The sequence below is a fragment of the Anarhichas minor genome, unplaced genomic scaffold (assembly GCF_050575085.1).
Source record: "Anarhichas minor isolate MPS153535 unplaced genomic scaffold, ASM5057508v1 ptg000021l, whole genome shotgun sequence".
Lineage (NCBI taxonomy): Eukaryota > Metazoa > Chordata > Actinopteri > Perciformes > Anarhichadidae > Anarhichas > Anarhichas minor.
This window is the reverse complement of record NW_027466467.1, coordinates 2,856,655-2,873,729: the sequence shown is the minus strand read 5'-3', so window position 1 is coordinate 2,873,729 and position 17,075 is coordinate 2,856,655. Positions and strand designations below refer to the sequence as shown.

Here is a 17,075-nt window from a genome sequence, read left to right as displayed (position 1 = left end):
TTCTGCTACTTTACACTTCTACTCGACATTTCAGAGGCAAATATTGGACTTTTAGCTTAACTTAACTTTATTTTTTTAAGTTAAGTTTAGTATTCAGATCTTTTACTAAGGTAAAAGTAATATTACATTTTAAAAATACTCTGTTACAAGTAAAAGTCCTGCATTAAAAGTTTTACTTAAGTAAAAGCAGAAAAGTATTAGCATCAAAATATACTTCACTAAAAAGTAAAAGTACTCATTATGCAGAATGGCCCATTTCAGAATAACATGAATTAAAATACTGGATTTATTCCAAATTAATTTATAATCTTCCATGCAATTCTTCACGGTGAATACTTTTACTTTTGGTATTTTAAGTATATTTTGATGGTAATACTTTTCTACTTTTAATGCATGTTGTCACAAAGTATTTCCATTGTGTGGTATTACTACTTTTACTAAAGTACAATATCAAAGTACTGCTTCATCCACTTCAATTCAAGCTGTTTAATGTAATCAGATTTTGACGAGGTTTTCTTTCTACTTCTTTTGTTATTTTTGAGGTGTATTTCAATTTGAATGAATGAATGAATGAATGAATTTCAATTTGTTATTTCGTCAAAAAAAGAAAGAAAAAAGGTCTAAATTACGCGGCCGGCTCTGATTGGCTGAACCGTGCCACGTGAGTGACCCGGAAGTGAAAGCGGAGGACTGATGTGTGTGTCTGCAGGAATCTGTCGGTAACGTCTGTGCTCAGCGGTGCTTCTGCGGCTTAGAAAAATGGACGCGTTAAATAAGCTGAAACAGTTTGACGCTTATCCCAAAACTCTGGAGGATTTCCGAGTGAAGACGTGGGGAGGAGCGACCGGTGAGCCGCTTCACACCTGTTTTAATTAGATTAATTTAATCTGTCAGAGCGGCATGTTAGCTGCTGCTGCGGCTAACAACAAGGCTAACTCAATCATTCCTCCTGCAAACAAATCAAAGATATTTTAAACACGCGCGTTGTTCCTTACTGTTATGATGTCATCTATTTGTTTTTTATTTTAATGACTTCTATTGTTTCTGTTTTTACCATGTCAAGTGTCTTTGAGTACCTTTTTTAAAGCGCTATACAAATAAACTGTATTATTAATACTTGTTACAGTCATAACGTTGTATTTTATGCAGAATAGACACATTAAACTGTTTTAATTCAATATATAGAGCCACATATCAACTAGGCTAATGATAAAAGCAAATATAGACTTAAGATGTATTTAAAATATACTTTTGTGATATCAACTTACTTTCAGCCGTTTATTCCGCATACTTCCTGTATAGGCTGATACCAGTGGTGGTGCATGTTTTAACCACTTTGATGTCAAACAACTCGTCTCAGCTGTAACACACACACTTCCTCTTTGTGTCTGTGCAGTGACGGTCATCAGCGGAGTCATCATGTTGATCCTGTTCATCTCTGAGCTGCAGTACTATCTCACTAAAGAGGTGAGTTCATCACACAGCACATGATTACCACACACACACACACACGCACGTCCTTTACTGGGAAGGATTCTCCGGGTGGAATTAAATGTGACACAATAACTCGTGTGTGGTTATCCAGATTACAGTGAGGAAGCTCATTCACTCACAAGGTCACGTTGGGCGATTACATTATTAGAAGTTATTGACATTCACAGCAGACAGACGAGCCACCAGAGATCCCCAAAACTGATCACTTTACCACCTGAAAGGGCTGAAATATGTCCACGATCGTATTAATGTTCAAATGGTTCTTTATGGACCAAAGTACTTTGAACAGGCTGCTGTCGGTTATGTCACAAGGTAGCACGTGCACAACTTAAGTGGTCAAAACTCTTATGCAACGTTACATTATCCTAAAATGTAAACGTTAAGTCACTGCTGGCTTGTTAACTGTGGTAGTTTTTATTATTATATAATATTCTATGACCCATTGATCATAATTTCTAAGTGTGTAAGAGAGTCGTAGACTGCACATCTTTTAAATCAGACTTCAACAGAGATAAACTGATGTCAGTCGGCGTCTTTTGTTTCATGGAGTGAAAGGTTGTGTATCTAGTCAGGTCAGTAGGAGTGTAGTATGAGCGTATTTACCTTGTTTTTTGGGGAGGAAAATCCCGTTAAAATGTATAGATTTTAGACCGTGCATCAGCATCGACATGTTTGTGTTGTGACTGAATTAAATCGTGTGTTCGCTGCAGGTTCACCCCGAGCTTTACGTCGACACGTCGCGAGGAGACAAGCTGAAAATCAACATCGACGTCATTTTCCCTCACATGCCCTGCGCCTGTAAGTAGCACCGCTGTTAACCTCGCTGCTTTAGCTGCACGCTAACAACAAATACATGTCGCTCACAAACAACCCTCTCCCGTTCTTTAACCCTTCAGATCTCAGTATAGATGCGATGGACGTGGCCGGCGAGCAGCAGCTGGACGTGGAACACAATCTGTTCAAACAGCGGCTGGACACAGACCTGAAAGCTGTGACCCTCGAGGCAGACAAACACGGTACACTTTGACTTTACTCTGACGTTTGAGCTCCGGACTCTCATCGAGGGTCGACAGGCGGTACACTGATGTGGTCAGATGGCTACAGGTACATGTGAGTCGTAGAAGTAGGATTTAGGAAGGCCGGTGTGAGTGTTTGCTCCTCTTCCTTTGGTAAACAGCGGAGTTAACAGAACGCTAGAAGCTGCACACAGCGAGGTGGTCGAGCTGGAAAGTTTAGCTGCATGTGTTTGATTTGACAGCGCAGCACTTTAACAGATGACACAGCAGCTCAGTGCTGCTGAATAGAGCGCTGCAGAGAAGATGTAGTTTTGTAGGCCAACCAGGAAGTTAGCATCTCACTGGTTCCCTCAACAAAAAGCCAAAGGGATTCTTCTGTTGCGTTTTGGGATTAGTGCAGAAAATAAGCTCTGTGGCGAACAAACGTTTGTGATACTGACACGTTTTGTTCAGCAAGATCATTTTCACAAGTGAACAACGCTTTTATGATTTTTGAAGCGTGGACGCAATCACCAGAAGTAAAAAGCTAACGTTAACCACGGCCGCATGAGGGCGAGTATAAACACAACGAGGCTGTGAAGGCGGATTAGTCCGAGTGTTGTTGTCCCATTCAGACGCCTTTATAACGACACGTAAACGCTTCAGAATTCACAAGAGAATCTCTTCAGCTTGTGTTAACCACAGACCTGATTTCAAACATCTAGCATCAAAAACACATTCAAAAACACCCGTCCAGGGAACCACATGTGCAAAAGTTCTGACTCATTTCTAGGAGTCAAATTCCATGTATGTGAACAACGATTGTAATACAGTTTCAGTGTTTTTAAGTCCTGGTTTTGCGTTGTCGTGCGTAGACCTCGGTATGGCGGACGACGGTGAAGTGTTCGACCCCAGTTCACTGGACCCAAACAGATGTGAGAGCTGCTACGGAGCCGAGACCGAAGACCTCAAGTAAGACAATAACATATGTGTGATGTTAGAAAGAAAAGACACACAATTGTTTTAAAATATAAATATTTATTTCTCCTTTATTATGTGTTTGTGTGCAGATGCTGTAACACCTGTGACGACGTGCGGGAGGCGTACCGGCGGCGAGGCTGGGCGTTCAAGAACGCCGACACCATCGAGCAGTGCAAGAGGGAGGGCTTCTCCCAGAAGATGCAGGAGCAGAAGAACGAAGGCTGCCAGGTCTACGGCTTCCTGGAGGTCAACAAGGTGAACGACTCTCATCTCATCTTGTTGTTTTCTGGAGGACGTCCGGGAGGTTTGGGAGAAATGTTCACAAGAACATGTGGAAGTTTAACAAGTGGAAATGTAAAAATTCAGGAACAAGAAGAACTCAGTTGACAATAATACAAAAACCTGTTTGATCGTTTCCCACGATGCCATTTGTGTGATGACAGACGGAGGAGGAGGTCAGAGGGAAGCTTGTGTTTCAGAAAGACAATAGCTGATCGTGACCAAAAGTTTTACAACAGAACAACCCTCTCATAATGTTGTGACTATATTGATTATGTTTTATTTACCTTCTCCTCCTCTTTGTGTCTCAGGTGGCCGGAAATTTCCACTTTGCTCCGGGAAAAAGTTTCCAGCAGTCTCATGTCCACGGTGAGACCTCGTCCTCTGCGCGCACACACAGAACCAGTCAAAGGCTTCTGAACACCCGGTGTCAGATGACATCCAGATATCTATTCTATGGTCAAACTGCAGCACTTTGTACATGTTCTGAACATGTACAGGGTGAAGTTTACACGCGCCCAGTAGTCCAGGGTAGTCGCATTCATTTGTTAAGTAAAAATATGTCATGCTGGGGATGACATTGGATATCAGGACCGATCCATGAAGCAGTATCGGCCGATTACAGGGTCTGTTTGAAGCCTTCTGTAGCGCTTACAGAGACCACCGATCAAACTATTTAGGACAAATATCAGCCGATCAATCGGAGCACACTTATAGACAACGAGTGCGTCGCTTAACCCCCAAAATGCGTAGTAAGAATCCATAATAAAGGGTGTTCAGAAACGTTTGACTACTAAGTGCTTTTATCTTTAGTCTCTGTTCTCTCATCCATTCATCATCCACACACTCATTCACAAATCATCCATTAATCACAACTCAGGGTTAAACACCATCAGGTCTGATTCCATGCTGAGTCAGCGTGATTCCTGTTTGAACACGTTTCAGTGTGTTGATCGTAGTTTGATCATAAAGATGTTGGTGCTGGACGCAGTCTTTGTTTAGTGCGGCGCTGCAGTTCTGTTCCACAGGCAGCAGCTCACAGATGGTTCACCTCTGTTGAAGCTTCTGTTGTTTGATACGTTTTTAAACCTTCTGTTAACTCTTCAGGTGATCCCGTTCACTTTTAAGTCGAAGCTCAAGTCTTAGTCATCGATATTCGAGTCACAAATGATCAAAATCAGGACTTGTGTTGCTGAAATGAGTCTAATGTTTGCTGTGTATTCTGCAGACTTACAACTAAATGTATATATATATATCTGAGCTGAAGTTTTTTTTAGGTTTAAACCACATCTCAGTCTTTATCAGAGAATCGGCGTAGTTTGATTTAAAAAATAACTATTTTTAACTTTTAAAAAACGTGTCTGTGACCTCCGTCACTCGATGACACGACATCATTCCTCTGTTTCCACAGTGCAGTAGAGTTTGACTGATAAACGTTCTTTAAGGCTAATGCAAGTGTTATAGAGTGTTAATAATAATTTGACCATTTTAATGAGAGGTCAGTGTTTCTGTCCAGATCTGTTTGAGTGAAGAAGCCTCATTAAGGATTTCTTTGACTCAACACCCAAAACCAAACAGAAGCTAACAAACCAAATGCATCTGCTCTGACCGGCACCATTTCATTTAGTTAAAGCCAAGAACATTATCACCGGATACATCAGCAAACACTTTCCTTTCCTCTGCACGTCTCCTCTTTGCTTCCTTTCCTTTGACTGCTGTTGCCGACGTTTGCCTTCATTGTGTTTTAGTTTTGTTCTTTATTATTATTATTATCTTGACCGTCCCGTCTCACCTGCTTGCTAAAGTTCCTCTCATCTGCACATTAAACCAGAGCAAGAAAACTAACAAATGCTCAAATAAATCTTCTCTCACGGCCCCTTCGGCAGGAAAAGAGCCAGTTTACAAGCTGCTTCTAATTTGAACTAACCTGCAGTTGGCTACAAAGGAGAACTTGGCCACTGAGTTTGAAGTCTTCAGGTAGTTAAACATCAATCTGGCAGTTTGATTGAAGTCGTGCAGGTGTCTGAAGTCTGAGCTGTTGTTTTTCTTCCCTGAACACATCGTCCTCTGCTCTCTAAATGAATCTGGTTGAACGTGTTACATTGATTTTGTCTGGTCTTATATTTGAACGCGTAGCAGCCGAAACAAGAGACAAGAATCACTCGCGCTGAAGGATCTGACAGTAAACGAGACTCCGGCTGAAATAAATCCGCCTCATTCTGGTCCCAAACTCCCTCCATAGTCTCTGGACTGACCTTAAAGTGTCATGTGTTTGGGGGCTGCACGACCACCCTGACAGACGATACATATTTTCAAAAGCTCCCTCTCTTTGCCACAGAATAAACCATAATCCTCCACACTGTAATATCTGCCGTTATGTAAAATCTCCAGCTTGTAAATCAACTTTGAAACCAACCGAATGATGAGCACGAAAGCCTGAGGTAAGTTATAAAAAGATGGGTCCTCGTGCGCCACTGGTCGTTTTTAATATTTCATTTGTAAAAATCTGAAATATAAAGAAAAATAATGTTTTGTCAGAGTTGTGCAGCCCCTCATACACATTAACATAACGTGGTTTGTTGTCTACCTGCATCATTATAGTGACTCTTCTCTCTTCTTTCTGCAGTGCACGCTGTGGAAAGTAAGTCCATCTTTCTTTGCAGTCTTTCTTAAATCTTATAAATACGTAGAAACGTCACTGACGGCTCATTCCTGTACAGTTACCTGTTTATGACACATGGACACAACGTACTGCTAGTATACAAATATTCAGTAAATGACAACTTTTACAGATATTGAATTTAAGTCGATCGTGAGAATCCAGTTTGTTTCCCCTTTTAAAAAATATTAGACTGAAGCTGCTCTAATATTGAGTGTTGTTAAATCCTCCTTAGCAGACCTGTGGAAGGGCACGCTAACCCATATTACTGTACGGTTTAACATCACTTCAGTCTCAGCGTGATAAGTCGTAACAATTTAAGTCTAAAACTGCCTCAAAACACTGATGTTTATGAATGCAAACCACATGTAAGGGAGGTCAGAGCCTCAGCCAGCGGAGACCAGCGGGTGCTTTTCAGAATGCTAACCGTAGCTTCCTGGAGTCCACGTTCCTCCTGTTACTCTGAGATTGTGGCGGCGAGGAAACACGGGTGCATCCTACGTGGAAGTCTTTTACCGATTGGCGTGACATATAAATGCCGCACCTCCACACGTGGCACATGAGGATGTCTCCATCCTCACCGGGAGGAAGGAAGGGAGGAGACATGTTAGCATAATGAAAAGCACCTCAGACGTGACATTCAGCGACTAACACCGACATGAACGTGTGCGTTTGTGACTGTCGGCTTCAGCTCTACTGGCTGTCTGTCATCTGCACATGAACTGAATCAATGGGCAATAATCAACCACAAACTGATCAATAACTCACATTTCTGACAGATCTGCAGCTTCAGACACACTCCCTCCCTTTTCTTTACTAAATGTGTGTTTTAAAGCTTCTGGAATCAACAAGTGAAATGTTTTGTGTGTGTTTGCAGTTCACGACCTGCAGAGTTTCGGCTTAGACAACGTAAGTATTTCAACTGATGCTAGTTTCTGTTTCTAAAACTATTCGATTCTAACAAATGTGTGTATTTTCTTTGCTTGTTTAAATATTAGTTTGGTACATTATATCATTTTAGAAATACTCAGTTGTCCATAGTAATACAATATAAAGAGTTTACTTGATGCTAACTGCTATGAAGAGTTGAAGTGTACCCCTCTTGTCCGTCGTCCTGCAGATAAACATGACCCATCTGATAAAACACCTGTCGTTCGGTAAAGATTACCCCGGCATCGTGAACCCTCTGGACGAGACGGACGTCACGGCGCCACAAGGTCTGTCCCCGTCTAAATGTTTAAGCTTCAGTGTAGCACCAAAGTTCAGTGTTTAAACTAAATGAGTTCTTCATCAAAAATAATGCATCATCCCACTGAATCTGAACTTTATCAGGTCGGTGCTTAGTCCAATTTTTCAAAGCCGAGGATGTAATTTGAGGGATAAATTTCTTCATCTGCGTGGGCGACCATGCACCACCCAAAATGTGTGTACATTTTCCCAAACTACTGCACATGTGAGTGTCCATAATAATAAATGCACATTTGCACCGGATCCTGAAAACTACTGAAACGCTGAATTTAACCCAAATAGAAGAGATGTGACAATAACCCGTCTTCTGGTTTGACTCCACCCGTTTCCTACATTTGGACTAAACTTGAGGTTTTTCTTGTCAGACCCTCGTGAGAGACTATTTCTATCGCTGCGTTTTGCATCAACTTACAACAATCACAGAGAAGCTGCATCGTAAGAGACCGATGTTCTCTTGTAGAATTACAAACTAAGCAGAGAAACTTTGACATCACAAAGTAACACATCCACTCTGAAAACCATTTTGACGAATGTGAACATTTATTGACAAAACTAGACGGCGGGTTGAGAACGTGACGGCGTCGAGCGGACAGACGGCTGTAGTTGTAGTTACTGGAAAAGTCTCATAGCTGAGTTGCTGTGTGCAGGAGGTCGTCCCTCCTCGTCCTCAGCAGCGGATGCCCATCCCGATGGACATGAAGGTGCCGAACGTCCCGCCGCTCTGCATCATGGTCTTCCCCACTCCTCCCATCAGCTCCCTGCCGCGCATGCCGATCCTTGAGGCAGAGGAGACAGTTTTAGTTTAGTGTCGACTGAACATGTTAGCCATTTTGTTTCACTTCAATATTAAGCCGACAAAGCTCTGATTGGCTCCGTTTTTAAAACCAGGGAAACAAAACGACACCAAGAACATTTGAGTTGCTGATAAAATAGATGTGGACAGCGAGGCAGAGGTCTGGCCAATTATTGAAACTTTTGAATTACTCTTCAGATCCATTTTGCTCCATTATTGCACTAAATTAAGTACAACTTGATGCTATTTTACCTTTTTCAACTCTTGACATCACCCCGAATTGTACGCTGCACACTCACTAAACAAACGTCGCTGGCTGTAATACAGCGGACTACATGACAATACCATTTATGATCATTGGTAGGTCGTAGGAAACTGACAGACTCCTGCAGGAATCAAACCCTCAACCACACTGAGCCTCAAACTCAGCAGGTGGCTGCTGTGAGGTCGGGCAAGCTCACAGTAATCTGCTTCTTTTTTTTTTTTTTTAACCTACAGTTTTTTGAGTCACTGGGAGGCAAAGAGAGGTTGTTAATGATTTGGCAGAAAATGGAAAATAATTCAACTACCACCTCCCAAAGTGAGCTGACAGTTTAGAGCAAAGTGAAGGGTTATAATGACAGTCGCTATTGAAAATGTCGGCAGTGGCCATCGATGTAAGAATTTGATTCTGGGACCATAACAGCTGGTCTTACTCGAAACCAGGTCCACATTCTCAATCTCGCCACATGTGCAGTTACTGTTCCTATAAAAGCAGAATATTTTGGGTGCAGACTCACCTGAGACAAGAGAAGGTGCCGAACATGGCGCCAGCAGCCATCCCCACTGCAAAACCCATCATGAAGCCCATCTTGACCCGGTCAAAACAGTTGGGCTGGGTCTGTCCGTATGGACCTACAGCCACGGGCATCTGGAACAGGAGAGGAAGAATAAATAGAGATGAGATAGACAGGAAGTGAGATACAGTTCTGATCTGTATCAGGAACTAAAATACTGAACAGGTCTGAAGGTTGCTGAGCAAGACCAATGTGACTATTACTAAAACATGTGTAGAAGAAACGCCCAGACCCTTGATTACATTATTCATGCTGTAGTTTCTTCACTAGAAGATAGCAGCTGACGCTTAGTAATGTTGCTTCACGGGACGGACAACAAGTCGGACATTTGACCTTTGTATCTAGCTTGCTACTAGTAATTTATTATACTAACTTAACCAGTCGCTGTAGTCCATTTAGTGGTTACTAAACTGGTAATCTACACTAACCACTAACGTTGACTCTGACTAAAGACATGTGGTAGTTAAGCTGCTGGTTAATGATTAAGTTGTGTTGCTAAATCTGTGATTTTAGGTTAATCGCTCTTATTGCATTAGCCAGTGAGCTAGGCTAACGTTAGCTAGCACAGTTGTGTAAGAAAAGATAACCCAGCCGTTTGCTTCACTGTAGTTTTTACACGGTAACTATACAATACCGCATTATAGTTACTAATGTTAATGCTGTAAAATGCACCAGATACGTTTGTTGTGCTAGATTAGCATGCTAACTGACGTGCTAGATGACATGCTTAACGCTGTGTAACGTTAAACCTGTGGCCTTGACACATAAACACGGCACGTTTTCACCGATAAAATAGTTTATTTTGGATCAATGCATTCTGTAAATACGACCTTACCTTGAAGTGTGTGTTTTAAAATAAGTTGGGTTTATTATGGTTCCTAATTTGGAGGATTCCTCGTAGTTGTAGAGCTCAGCTGCGTTTAAATGTCTTTCTAGCAGAACTCCATAACCGGAAGGAGAGAAAGATGGAGGAGGAGGATAAAGAGGAGAAATGAGCCTGGAGGAGAAACATGAGAAAAACAAACAGCGCCACACAGTGGTTTATTTTAGTAATGCTGTTATTTAGATTTTAATTATTTAATCAGTTCAAGATTCTCCAGTGGTGTCTTATAGTATAAAGTTACTTAATTACAAGTAAGTCCTAATTCAAAATGTTACTTAGTAGAAATATCATAGTCTGAAAAATAATAATAAAAACAAACTAACCAAAACCCCAAAACATGTATTTGAGTTTGAACAAGGGCTTCCTTTCTCTTCCCACAGCATCAATGATGTACCAGTATTTTGTGAAGATCGTTCCCACCATCTACGTGAAAACTGATGGAGAGGTGAGTTCATCTTTAAATGTCCTCTTTCATGTCACTCCGAAATGTTGAAGTGACACATTTAGAAGGAAGTGTTGCGTTTGATCGTTTTATGAGCGCTTGGTGCTGTTAAATCCTTTTCTTTTCATCATGAGACTTTACTTTAAGGTGTCTCACCCCATCTAATCTAATGTTTACCTGAGAGCTGCAACAGGCTGAATCTAACCTGTTTTGTTGTCTCTTTATTTCTGCAGGTGGTAAAAACGAACCAGTTCTCGGTCACCAGACACGAGAAAGTGGCCAACGGGCTGATAGGAGACCAGGGCCTGCCGGGCGTGTTTGTTTTATACGAGCTGTCGCCCATGATGGTTAAATTCACAGAGAAACACAGGTAGGAGACCACAGGAGCTGAGGTCCGTTAGAGCAGTGGTCCCCAACTTTTTTTGCACCACGGACCGGTTTCATGTAAGACAATATTTTCACGGACCGGCCTTCAAGGTGTGGCGTAAAAACACGACGAAATAAAATGATACGATTGGCATGAAAACAAATATAAAATGCATAAATAAATACAACTCACAATAACGCTGAATCAGTAGGAGCCCTGAACTTGTTTCTCTGCAACGAGACCCCATTTGGGGTTAATGGGAGACAATGACACCCGAAGTGTGTTCCTGATGTCCAGTCTACTCCGTTTTGATTGCTGTCACTGCAGAACATCCCGCTTCACAGAGAGGATGTGTGAAATGGAAGCAGGGTTTTCAGTGCTTTAGTGGCGATCTCAGGATATTCAGCCTTGATTTTAATCCAAACACCAGCAGAGTTGTTGTCTCAAACATACTTCTAAGGCCACCGTCATTTACAATCTCCAGCAGCTGATCTTCTCTGTCGCCACATGTTCTGCAGAGCGGGCTTGGTGCCTCAGAATTACTCCTGATGTTTAATCAGACTCCTGATATCGTCTGTTAGATGAAGCTTTAATTTTCTTGGAAGTTGTAGGTTCTTCTTCTGTCTTCCTTAGTGGGCCTTTCCCCTTTGCAAAGACGCTCTGCAAAAGTGTTTTACTCATTTTCGCTAGTTTGCGGGCTTAATTTTTGAGGTAACGTATCACGTGACCGAGACGAGCTTCTTGACATGTGTCAAGAAGCTCAGGCGGATGAAATTGCGAGAGAATCCGGTCATTTTTCAAAATAAAACTTCTTTCAGACTCTGATAATCAATAAAACGGAAATAATATATTTATTCTTTCTGTGTGGCCCGGTACCAAATGATCCACGGCCCGGTACCGGTCCACGGCCCGGTGGTTGGGGACCACTGCGTTAGAGCACCGTGAAGACTTCCGTTGACGCAGAAATCGGGAAAACTGCCTCTTGACTCGAGTCCAGATTTATTTAAACTCCTAAATATTGAAATTAATAATAAACTTTAGCATTTTAAAACAAAATGTTACAACATAGAAATGGCTGACAAACACATATAAATAAAAACAATTTAAAATAGTTGAGTAAGGAAGCAACATATGAGAAGAGAGAAAAAACAACGATTCAAGACATTTTTCATTCAATATTTTTTCCATTCAACCGGCTGAAAAATAATAATTCACTCGGTGTCTGATTCATATGGCTTGAGTCAATATTTGGAACCAACCAGAGACTGAATGAATAGATACAAGAACGGTATTAACGAGGCACTTTAAAGGCACGATGAGGAACATTTGTCGGTTGCTGTTTGTGAACACAACGTTTAATTATTTTATTCACTCTGACGCTGTTAAAATGACAGATTTTCCTTTCTGGATCTCTGAAAACAGGACTTCAATGTAGGACGTATGGCTGCAGGACGCGTTGCCTTGTATGGTGTTTATGGGGGGCTTTAATTACTATTTACATGAAGCACACGCTCAGTACACACATTACACTACACACATTCATCGTGTTTACGCTGCTCAGTCACACAGTTATCAGACGTGGCTCGCTGGTTTGAGCCCACCGTACGAAAACTAGTCCGAGAAAGTTAAGATCAGAATAACAAAGTGTCCTCGCTTGAGCTACAATCTGCCTTTTTAAAGGGGAAGTGGGTTTAAGTGACATTAATAACGAGATTTAACAGCTAAATTTGAATTACCAATCTGTCCGGAGGATGCACATTCACGGCAATAAAAGTAAAATTGTTCTTTAAATGTTCTTACTAAATGCATCTTCTCTCTCTTTCTGTTCAGATCATTCACACACTTCTTAACGGGGGTTTGTGCCATCATTGGAGGCGTGTTTACAGGTCAGTGCGTCTGTGTGACATCATAACGTACCGCAGACTAACAACGCGTGAGAGCGAGTAGAAATGTAGCGGATTAAATCTGACTCTCCTTCTCCTGCAGTGGCCGGTCTGATCGACTCGCTCATCTACCACTCGGCTCGGGTCATCCAGAAGAAGATAGAGTTGGGTAAGGCGTCCTAACGCCCCCCCCCCCCCACACACACTGACCCCCCTGCCGGCCTCCACGGTGCAAAACGGACCGAGACAACGGACAGAAGAGACGGACACAGAAGAGGGACAGACAGACGGAGACGGAAGCAGTTTGTCTTTCTGTCTTCTGTCAGATGGAGTGACAGAACACAGAGAGAGGTTCTAAAGCACTGGAGAGGAACTTGTGGGACTTTTTTTCAGGTTTTTTTTTTTGCTCTCCGCTGTTTAATTTCGATGCCGACGGGTTCAGAATCAGAGAGGACGACGACGCCTCGTCTGCCTCCAGAAGCTCCTCGGTGGGGAAAAGAGGAAACCTCCTTCCCTCACTTCCTGCTCACTTCCTGTTTAACGACCGCCGCCACACTGAATGTCCGTTAGAGGATCCAGAGGGGCGAAGATGAGAGACTTTAATGGAATACGTCACCCAAAATCATACAACCTGGTTTGTACGAACATTTCTTTTAAGCAGAATCACAGACTCTCAATACAACAAATATATTGAGACGCCTTTAAGGATAAATTTGGTCATATTTTATACTTTTTATTGTCAACAAATCCCATGAACTAAGCAAAACCAGCAACAACTTCTCCTGCTAACTTGTCTTTGTATCCACATATCTTATTCCTCTGTGTCACAGCGCTCCATTGTCGTCCAAAAACATTAAAAACACACCGATGAGTCTCACTGTTGCACTGGGGGACACTTTCCTTCATTGTGAACACACACACTGTAGTTTATTCTGACTCAATCACACACACACACACACACACACACACACACACACTCACCGTCCTGCTGCTGCTCACTAGAGCACCACACGTGGATTAATCCGCCGCTGAAAATAGTCCCCAACAAATGCAGCATTTATTCCTGTTTGAGTGGTTAAGATCAGCCTTCAGCAGGAACCAGAGGGGGGGTGTTCAGAGACCGACTATCACGTTGTTGTTGGTTCTCGTGGGATTTGTTGACAAAGCAGAAAAATACAGAATATCACCGTCTCCACACACACACACACGCATTGTGTCTGTTTCTTTCGATAAGTCGATGTTTAAACATTTAAATACAGGATCCTTGAATTAAGATTCCAATCAGATAAACACCGGTTCAAAGCTGCAGAAGAAGAAACGTCTCTTCCCCTGGTTACAGCTCTGCTTCCTGTGACCGTGAGACCAGAATCATCCGGTGCTCACGTTGTGAGCGGTTGAAACATTGTGGTTGACGTGTTCCCTTAAAGACTTTCTGTTCAACAAATACTTCAACCCGAGATGATTGTATTTTGATCAACCGACCCGACGCAGGTCGATGTCAGTCCTCTTACATCACAGCCACCGTGAGTAGGATGTTATAAGTAGTAAGAAAAGAAGAGACGCTGTCTGATGGAGGACGGTCTCCTTCACGCGAGGCTCTTCCACTAGATATTACAAATAACATCCATATCACACGTGTTCAGTTAACAGAGAAGCCGTGGCAGCGGTTGATCGGAGAAGTTAAAGCGACATTTATCTTGATTTGAATTCACAACACTCTGTTTTTGTGCCAATTTTATCCCGCCGTCATTGTGAGACGTAGGAACACGACGTCCACCTTCTTAATCGTGACGAGCAAAGCTCTGATTGGCTGACCGGTAAGCCACGTCTGTGTGTGAGATCTGGAGCCAGGCCAATGTGTGTCTACCACAGTGTCATACATCTACATCTACACCAATCACAGTAGCTTCCTGTGATTTCAACAACAGAAGTGTCAGACCGCCCTCTCGTCCGCGTCCGTCCTCACCTGCACCGTTTAGTCATTTAACCCCGGCTCTGTTTTAGGGGATCTTACCTCCCTGATTGACTAAATTATCCTTTTTCACAATTTTGTTTTTTGTTCACTCGTGCAGCGATTTGAAGATGAACTCTCTGTATGATTTGTACCTCTTTGTTTTGTATTCAGGAGTGTAAATATTGTACAGACACATCCGCCACTGCCTCAGAGAACGGAAGGAAACAGCTAAACACTTTGTGAATCCACCACGTCGAGCGCAGCACTGAGTCAAAGTGTTAAAACATGTTTTTTTTTGTGATATCGGTAAAAGGGATGCTTCTATCCTTCTATCCTTCTTTGCTTCTTTCTTTCATTCCATGGGACAGTGCAGTCCCATATGCCCCGATAGACTGCCATACGTTTCTCTGTTCTGTTTAATATATATTTTCATTTGGTCTGTGGGAGTTGGGAATGTTTATGGGTCATAACGTAACCAGTTGCTTTCAGATGACGATCTTTCAAAAGAAGTGTTTTCCTCATCTGAAAGCTGAGGTTTAATGACCGGTCTGACAGGAAGCTCCAGACCACGAGAAGACGTAAACGTCGGTTTGATTCTCACTTTATTCCTGACTCGCGTGTCGAGCCGCCAGATGAGACCCAGATGTTGACGTTCGCCTCTCTGTGTTTATTCTCAGTGTGGTGATATTGTCGGTTAAAAGGTTTGGGGTTCTTGTTTTCCTGAAAAGACCACATTGGTGGTTTTGCATTTTTCGGTGCATTAACTCAAATCAGAGTCATTTTTATTTCTATATGTTAAGAAAAGCCACTTTACAGACGTAAAAAGTGTTAATTATCGATATAGTTGTTGATTCATTCGATGTCGCTCCACTCTGATTGGCTATCCACGACAATCACGAGCGTCTGCACACTTCTTACAAGTCTGTTTTAAGATGATCTGTTTTTTTCACCACTTCCAGACGTTTACTTCCGTATCACAGAAGTTTGCACCACAGCAGCGGTCTGTCGGTCAGTTTTCGTGTCGATCATAATGTCTTTGAACTTGTTAAAGAACCTGAAGGACCGTCGTCCTCTACAGGACGTCCATGTCTGCTTACCGTGTTGGATCTCTTCCAACGCCGGTGTCACTCACATCTCTCATATGTTTTAGTGTTCTTGAATGCAACACCATGAAGGTGTGAAATATCGTACATGCTTTTACACATAAAATAAACTGCAAATTAAAGGCAACAAATTCTTCACTGTCGAATTAAAATAAATCAGAGTTTGGGGCGGTGAAATGACGAGCTTCTTAAAAATAAGTTGTATTAAAATACATCGGACTAAAACTCGCCACCTGTGATTGAACATGTGGTGGAGATCTTCTGCTTCTGTCCGTCACTAACAAAACTAGAACCATAGAATAAATCACTTCCCGCCTGCTGGAGGACTTTGTCCCAGTAGAGATGTACATTTTATTTTCGAATACGTCTTTTCACTTGGAGACACTTGAGACAGCCGGACCTTCAGATTTAAACCACTCTGTCGACACAAAACACAACTTATTCTCTAGATTCACTACGACAGACAACATGTAACAGCAGGAGTGAAGCTCGTGTGACTGCGGAAAGTCACATGAAGAATGTCAAGCCGAGTACTACGGCTGTAAAGAGACACTTTGATGAGCTCCAGTATGAAATGTTTCCTCTCTCTCTGTGTTTTAAGTAGCTTCTGAAATCTGGATGATGAGGTTTGATCGTGAAGGAGAGTCGTTGCACCTTTTTGAAACATCGGAATCAGTGGCAGGGGTCGTGTGTGTGCGTGTGTGTGTGTGTGAGATCGGATGAGTGAGAGAAACGTATTTATATTTTGATTGTCCTCAAACCGTTTTTAAAATGACAGAAAATAAATGTTGATTACACCAGCTTCACCTGTCTGAATGTCTTTACTTTGGTTTTATTATTTATATTTAATCTCACACATTTGATGGCTTTACACTTTAAAAGGTGCAATATTTAAGATATGGCACCTGCTCAATCTCCTCTACTACAGAGTCCATGTGATCTAAATCTGCAGTCATCAGTTATATAAAAACAAAAATACTAACAGCAGAGCAGGAAGGTGCTAAATTCAACCAAACTCAAGAGAGTCGGTCAAAATGTTGCCGCTATCTAATAATCTTTACTTGTTGCATCAGCCTGTAATTCAACCGTCTGTGTGTTTGTGACACTGACGTGTAGATAGTGCCGTAAAGAAAGTGAACGCTTTGAAGGTCGTTGGCT

The 17,075-nt window shown here is 42.1% G+C and overlaps 2 protein-coding genes across 3 annotated transcripts; one reads left to right on the top strand and one right to left on the bottom strand.

The window, feature by feature from the left end:
* The first annotated feature begins 695 nt into the window (after positions 1–695).
* On the top strand, positions 696–16,719 carry ergic3 (ERGIC and golgi 3). Of its 2 annotated transcripts, XM_076095667.1 has the most exons (14): positions 696–847; positions 1,397–1,467; positions 2,205–2,292; positions 2,391–2,510; positions 3,365–3,461; positions 3,560–3,725; positions 4,061–4,118; positions 6,376–6,390; positions 7,286–7,317; positions 7,529–7,625; positions 10,549–10,613; positions 10,844–10,980; positions 12,808–12,863; positions 12,964–16,719. In XM_076095667.1, the coding sequence occupies exons 1-14, from the start codon at positions 760–762 to the stop codon at positions 13,041–13,043; spliced, it is 1,170 nt and encodes a 389-aa protein (XP_075951782.1). In that variant the 5' UTR covers positions 696–759; the 3' UTR covers positions 13,044–16,719. The 2 variants fall into 2 exon arrangements, with proteins under 2 accessions (XP_075951782.1, XP_075951783.1); XM_076095668.1 differs by lacking the exon at positions 6,376–6,390.
* On the bottom strand, positions 8,174–10,270 carry romo1 (reactive oxygen species modulator 1). Its single transcript, XM_076095669.1, has 3 exons — positions 10,121–10,270; positions 9,229–9,359; positions 8,174–8,432 (listed from the first exon to the last, which is right to left on the bottom strand). Exons 2-3 carry the CDS (start codon positions 9,357–9,359, stop codon positions 8,324–8,326), a joined length of 240 nt encoding a protein of 79 aa, XP_075951784.1. The 5' UTR covers positions 10,121–10,270; the 3' UTR covers positions 8,174–8,323.
* Positions 16,720–17,075: the final 356 nt, after the last annotated feature.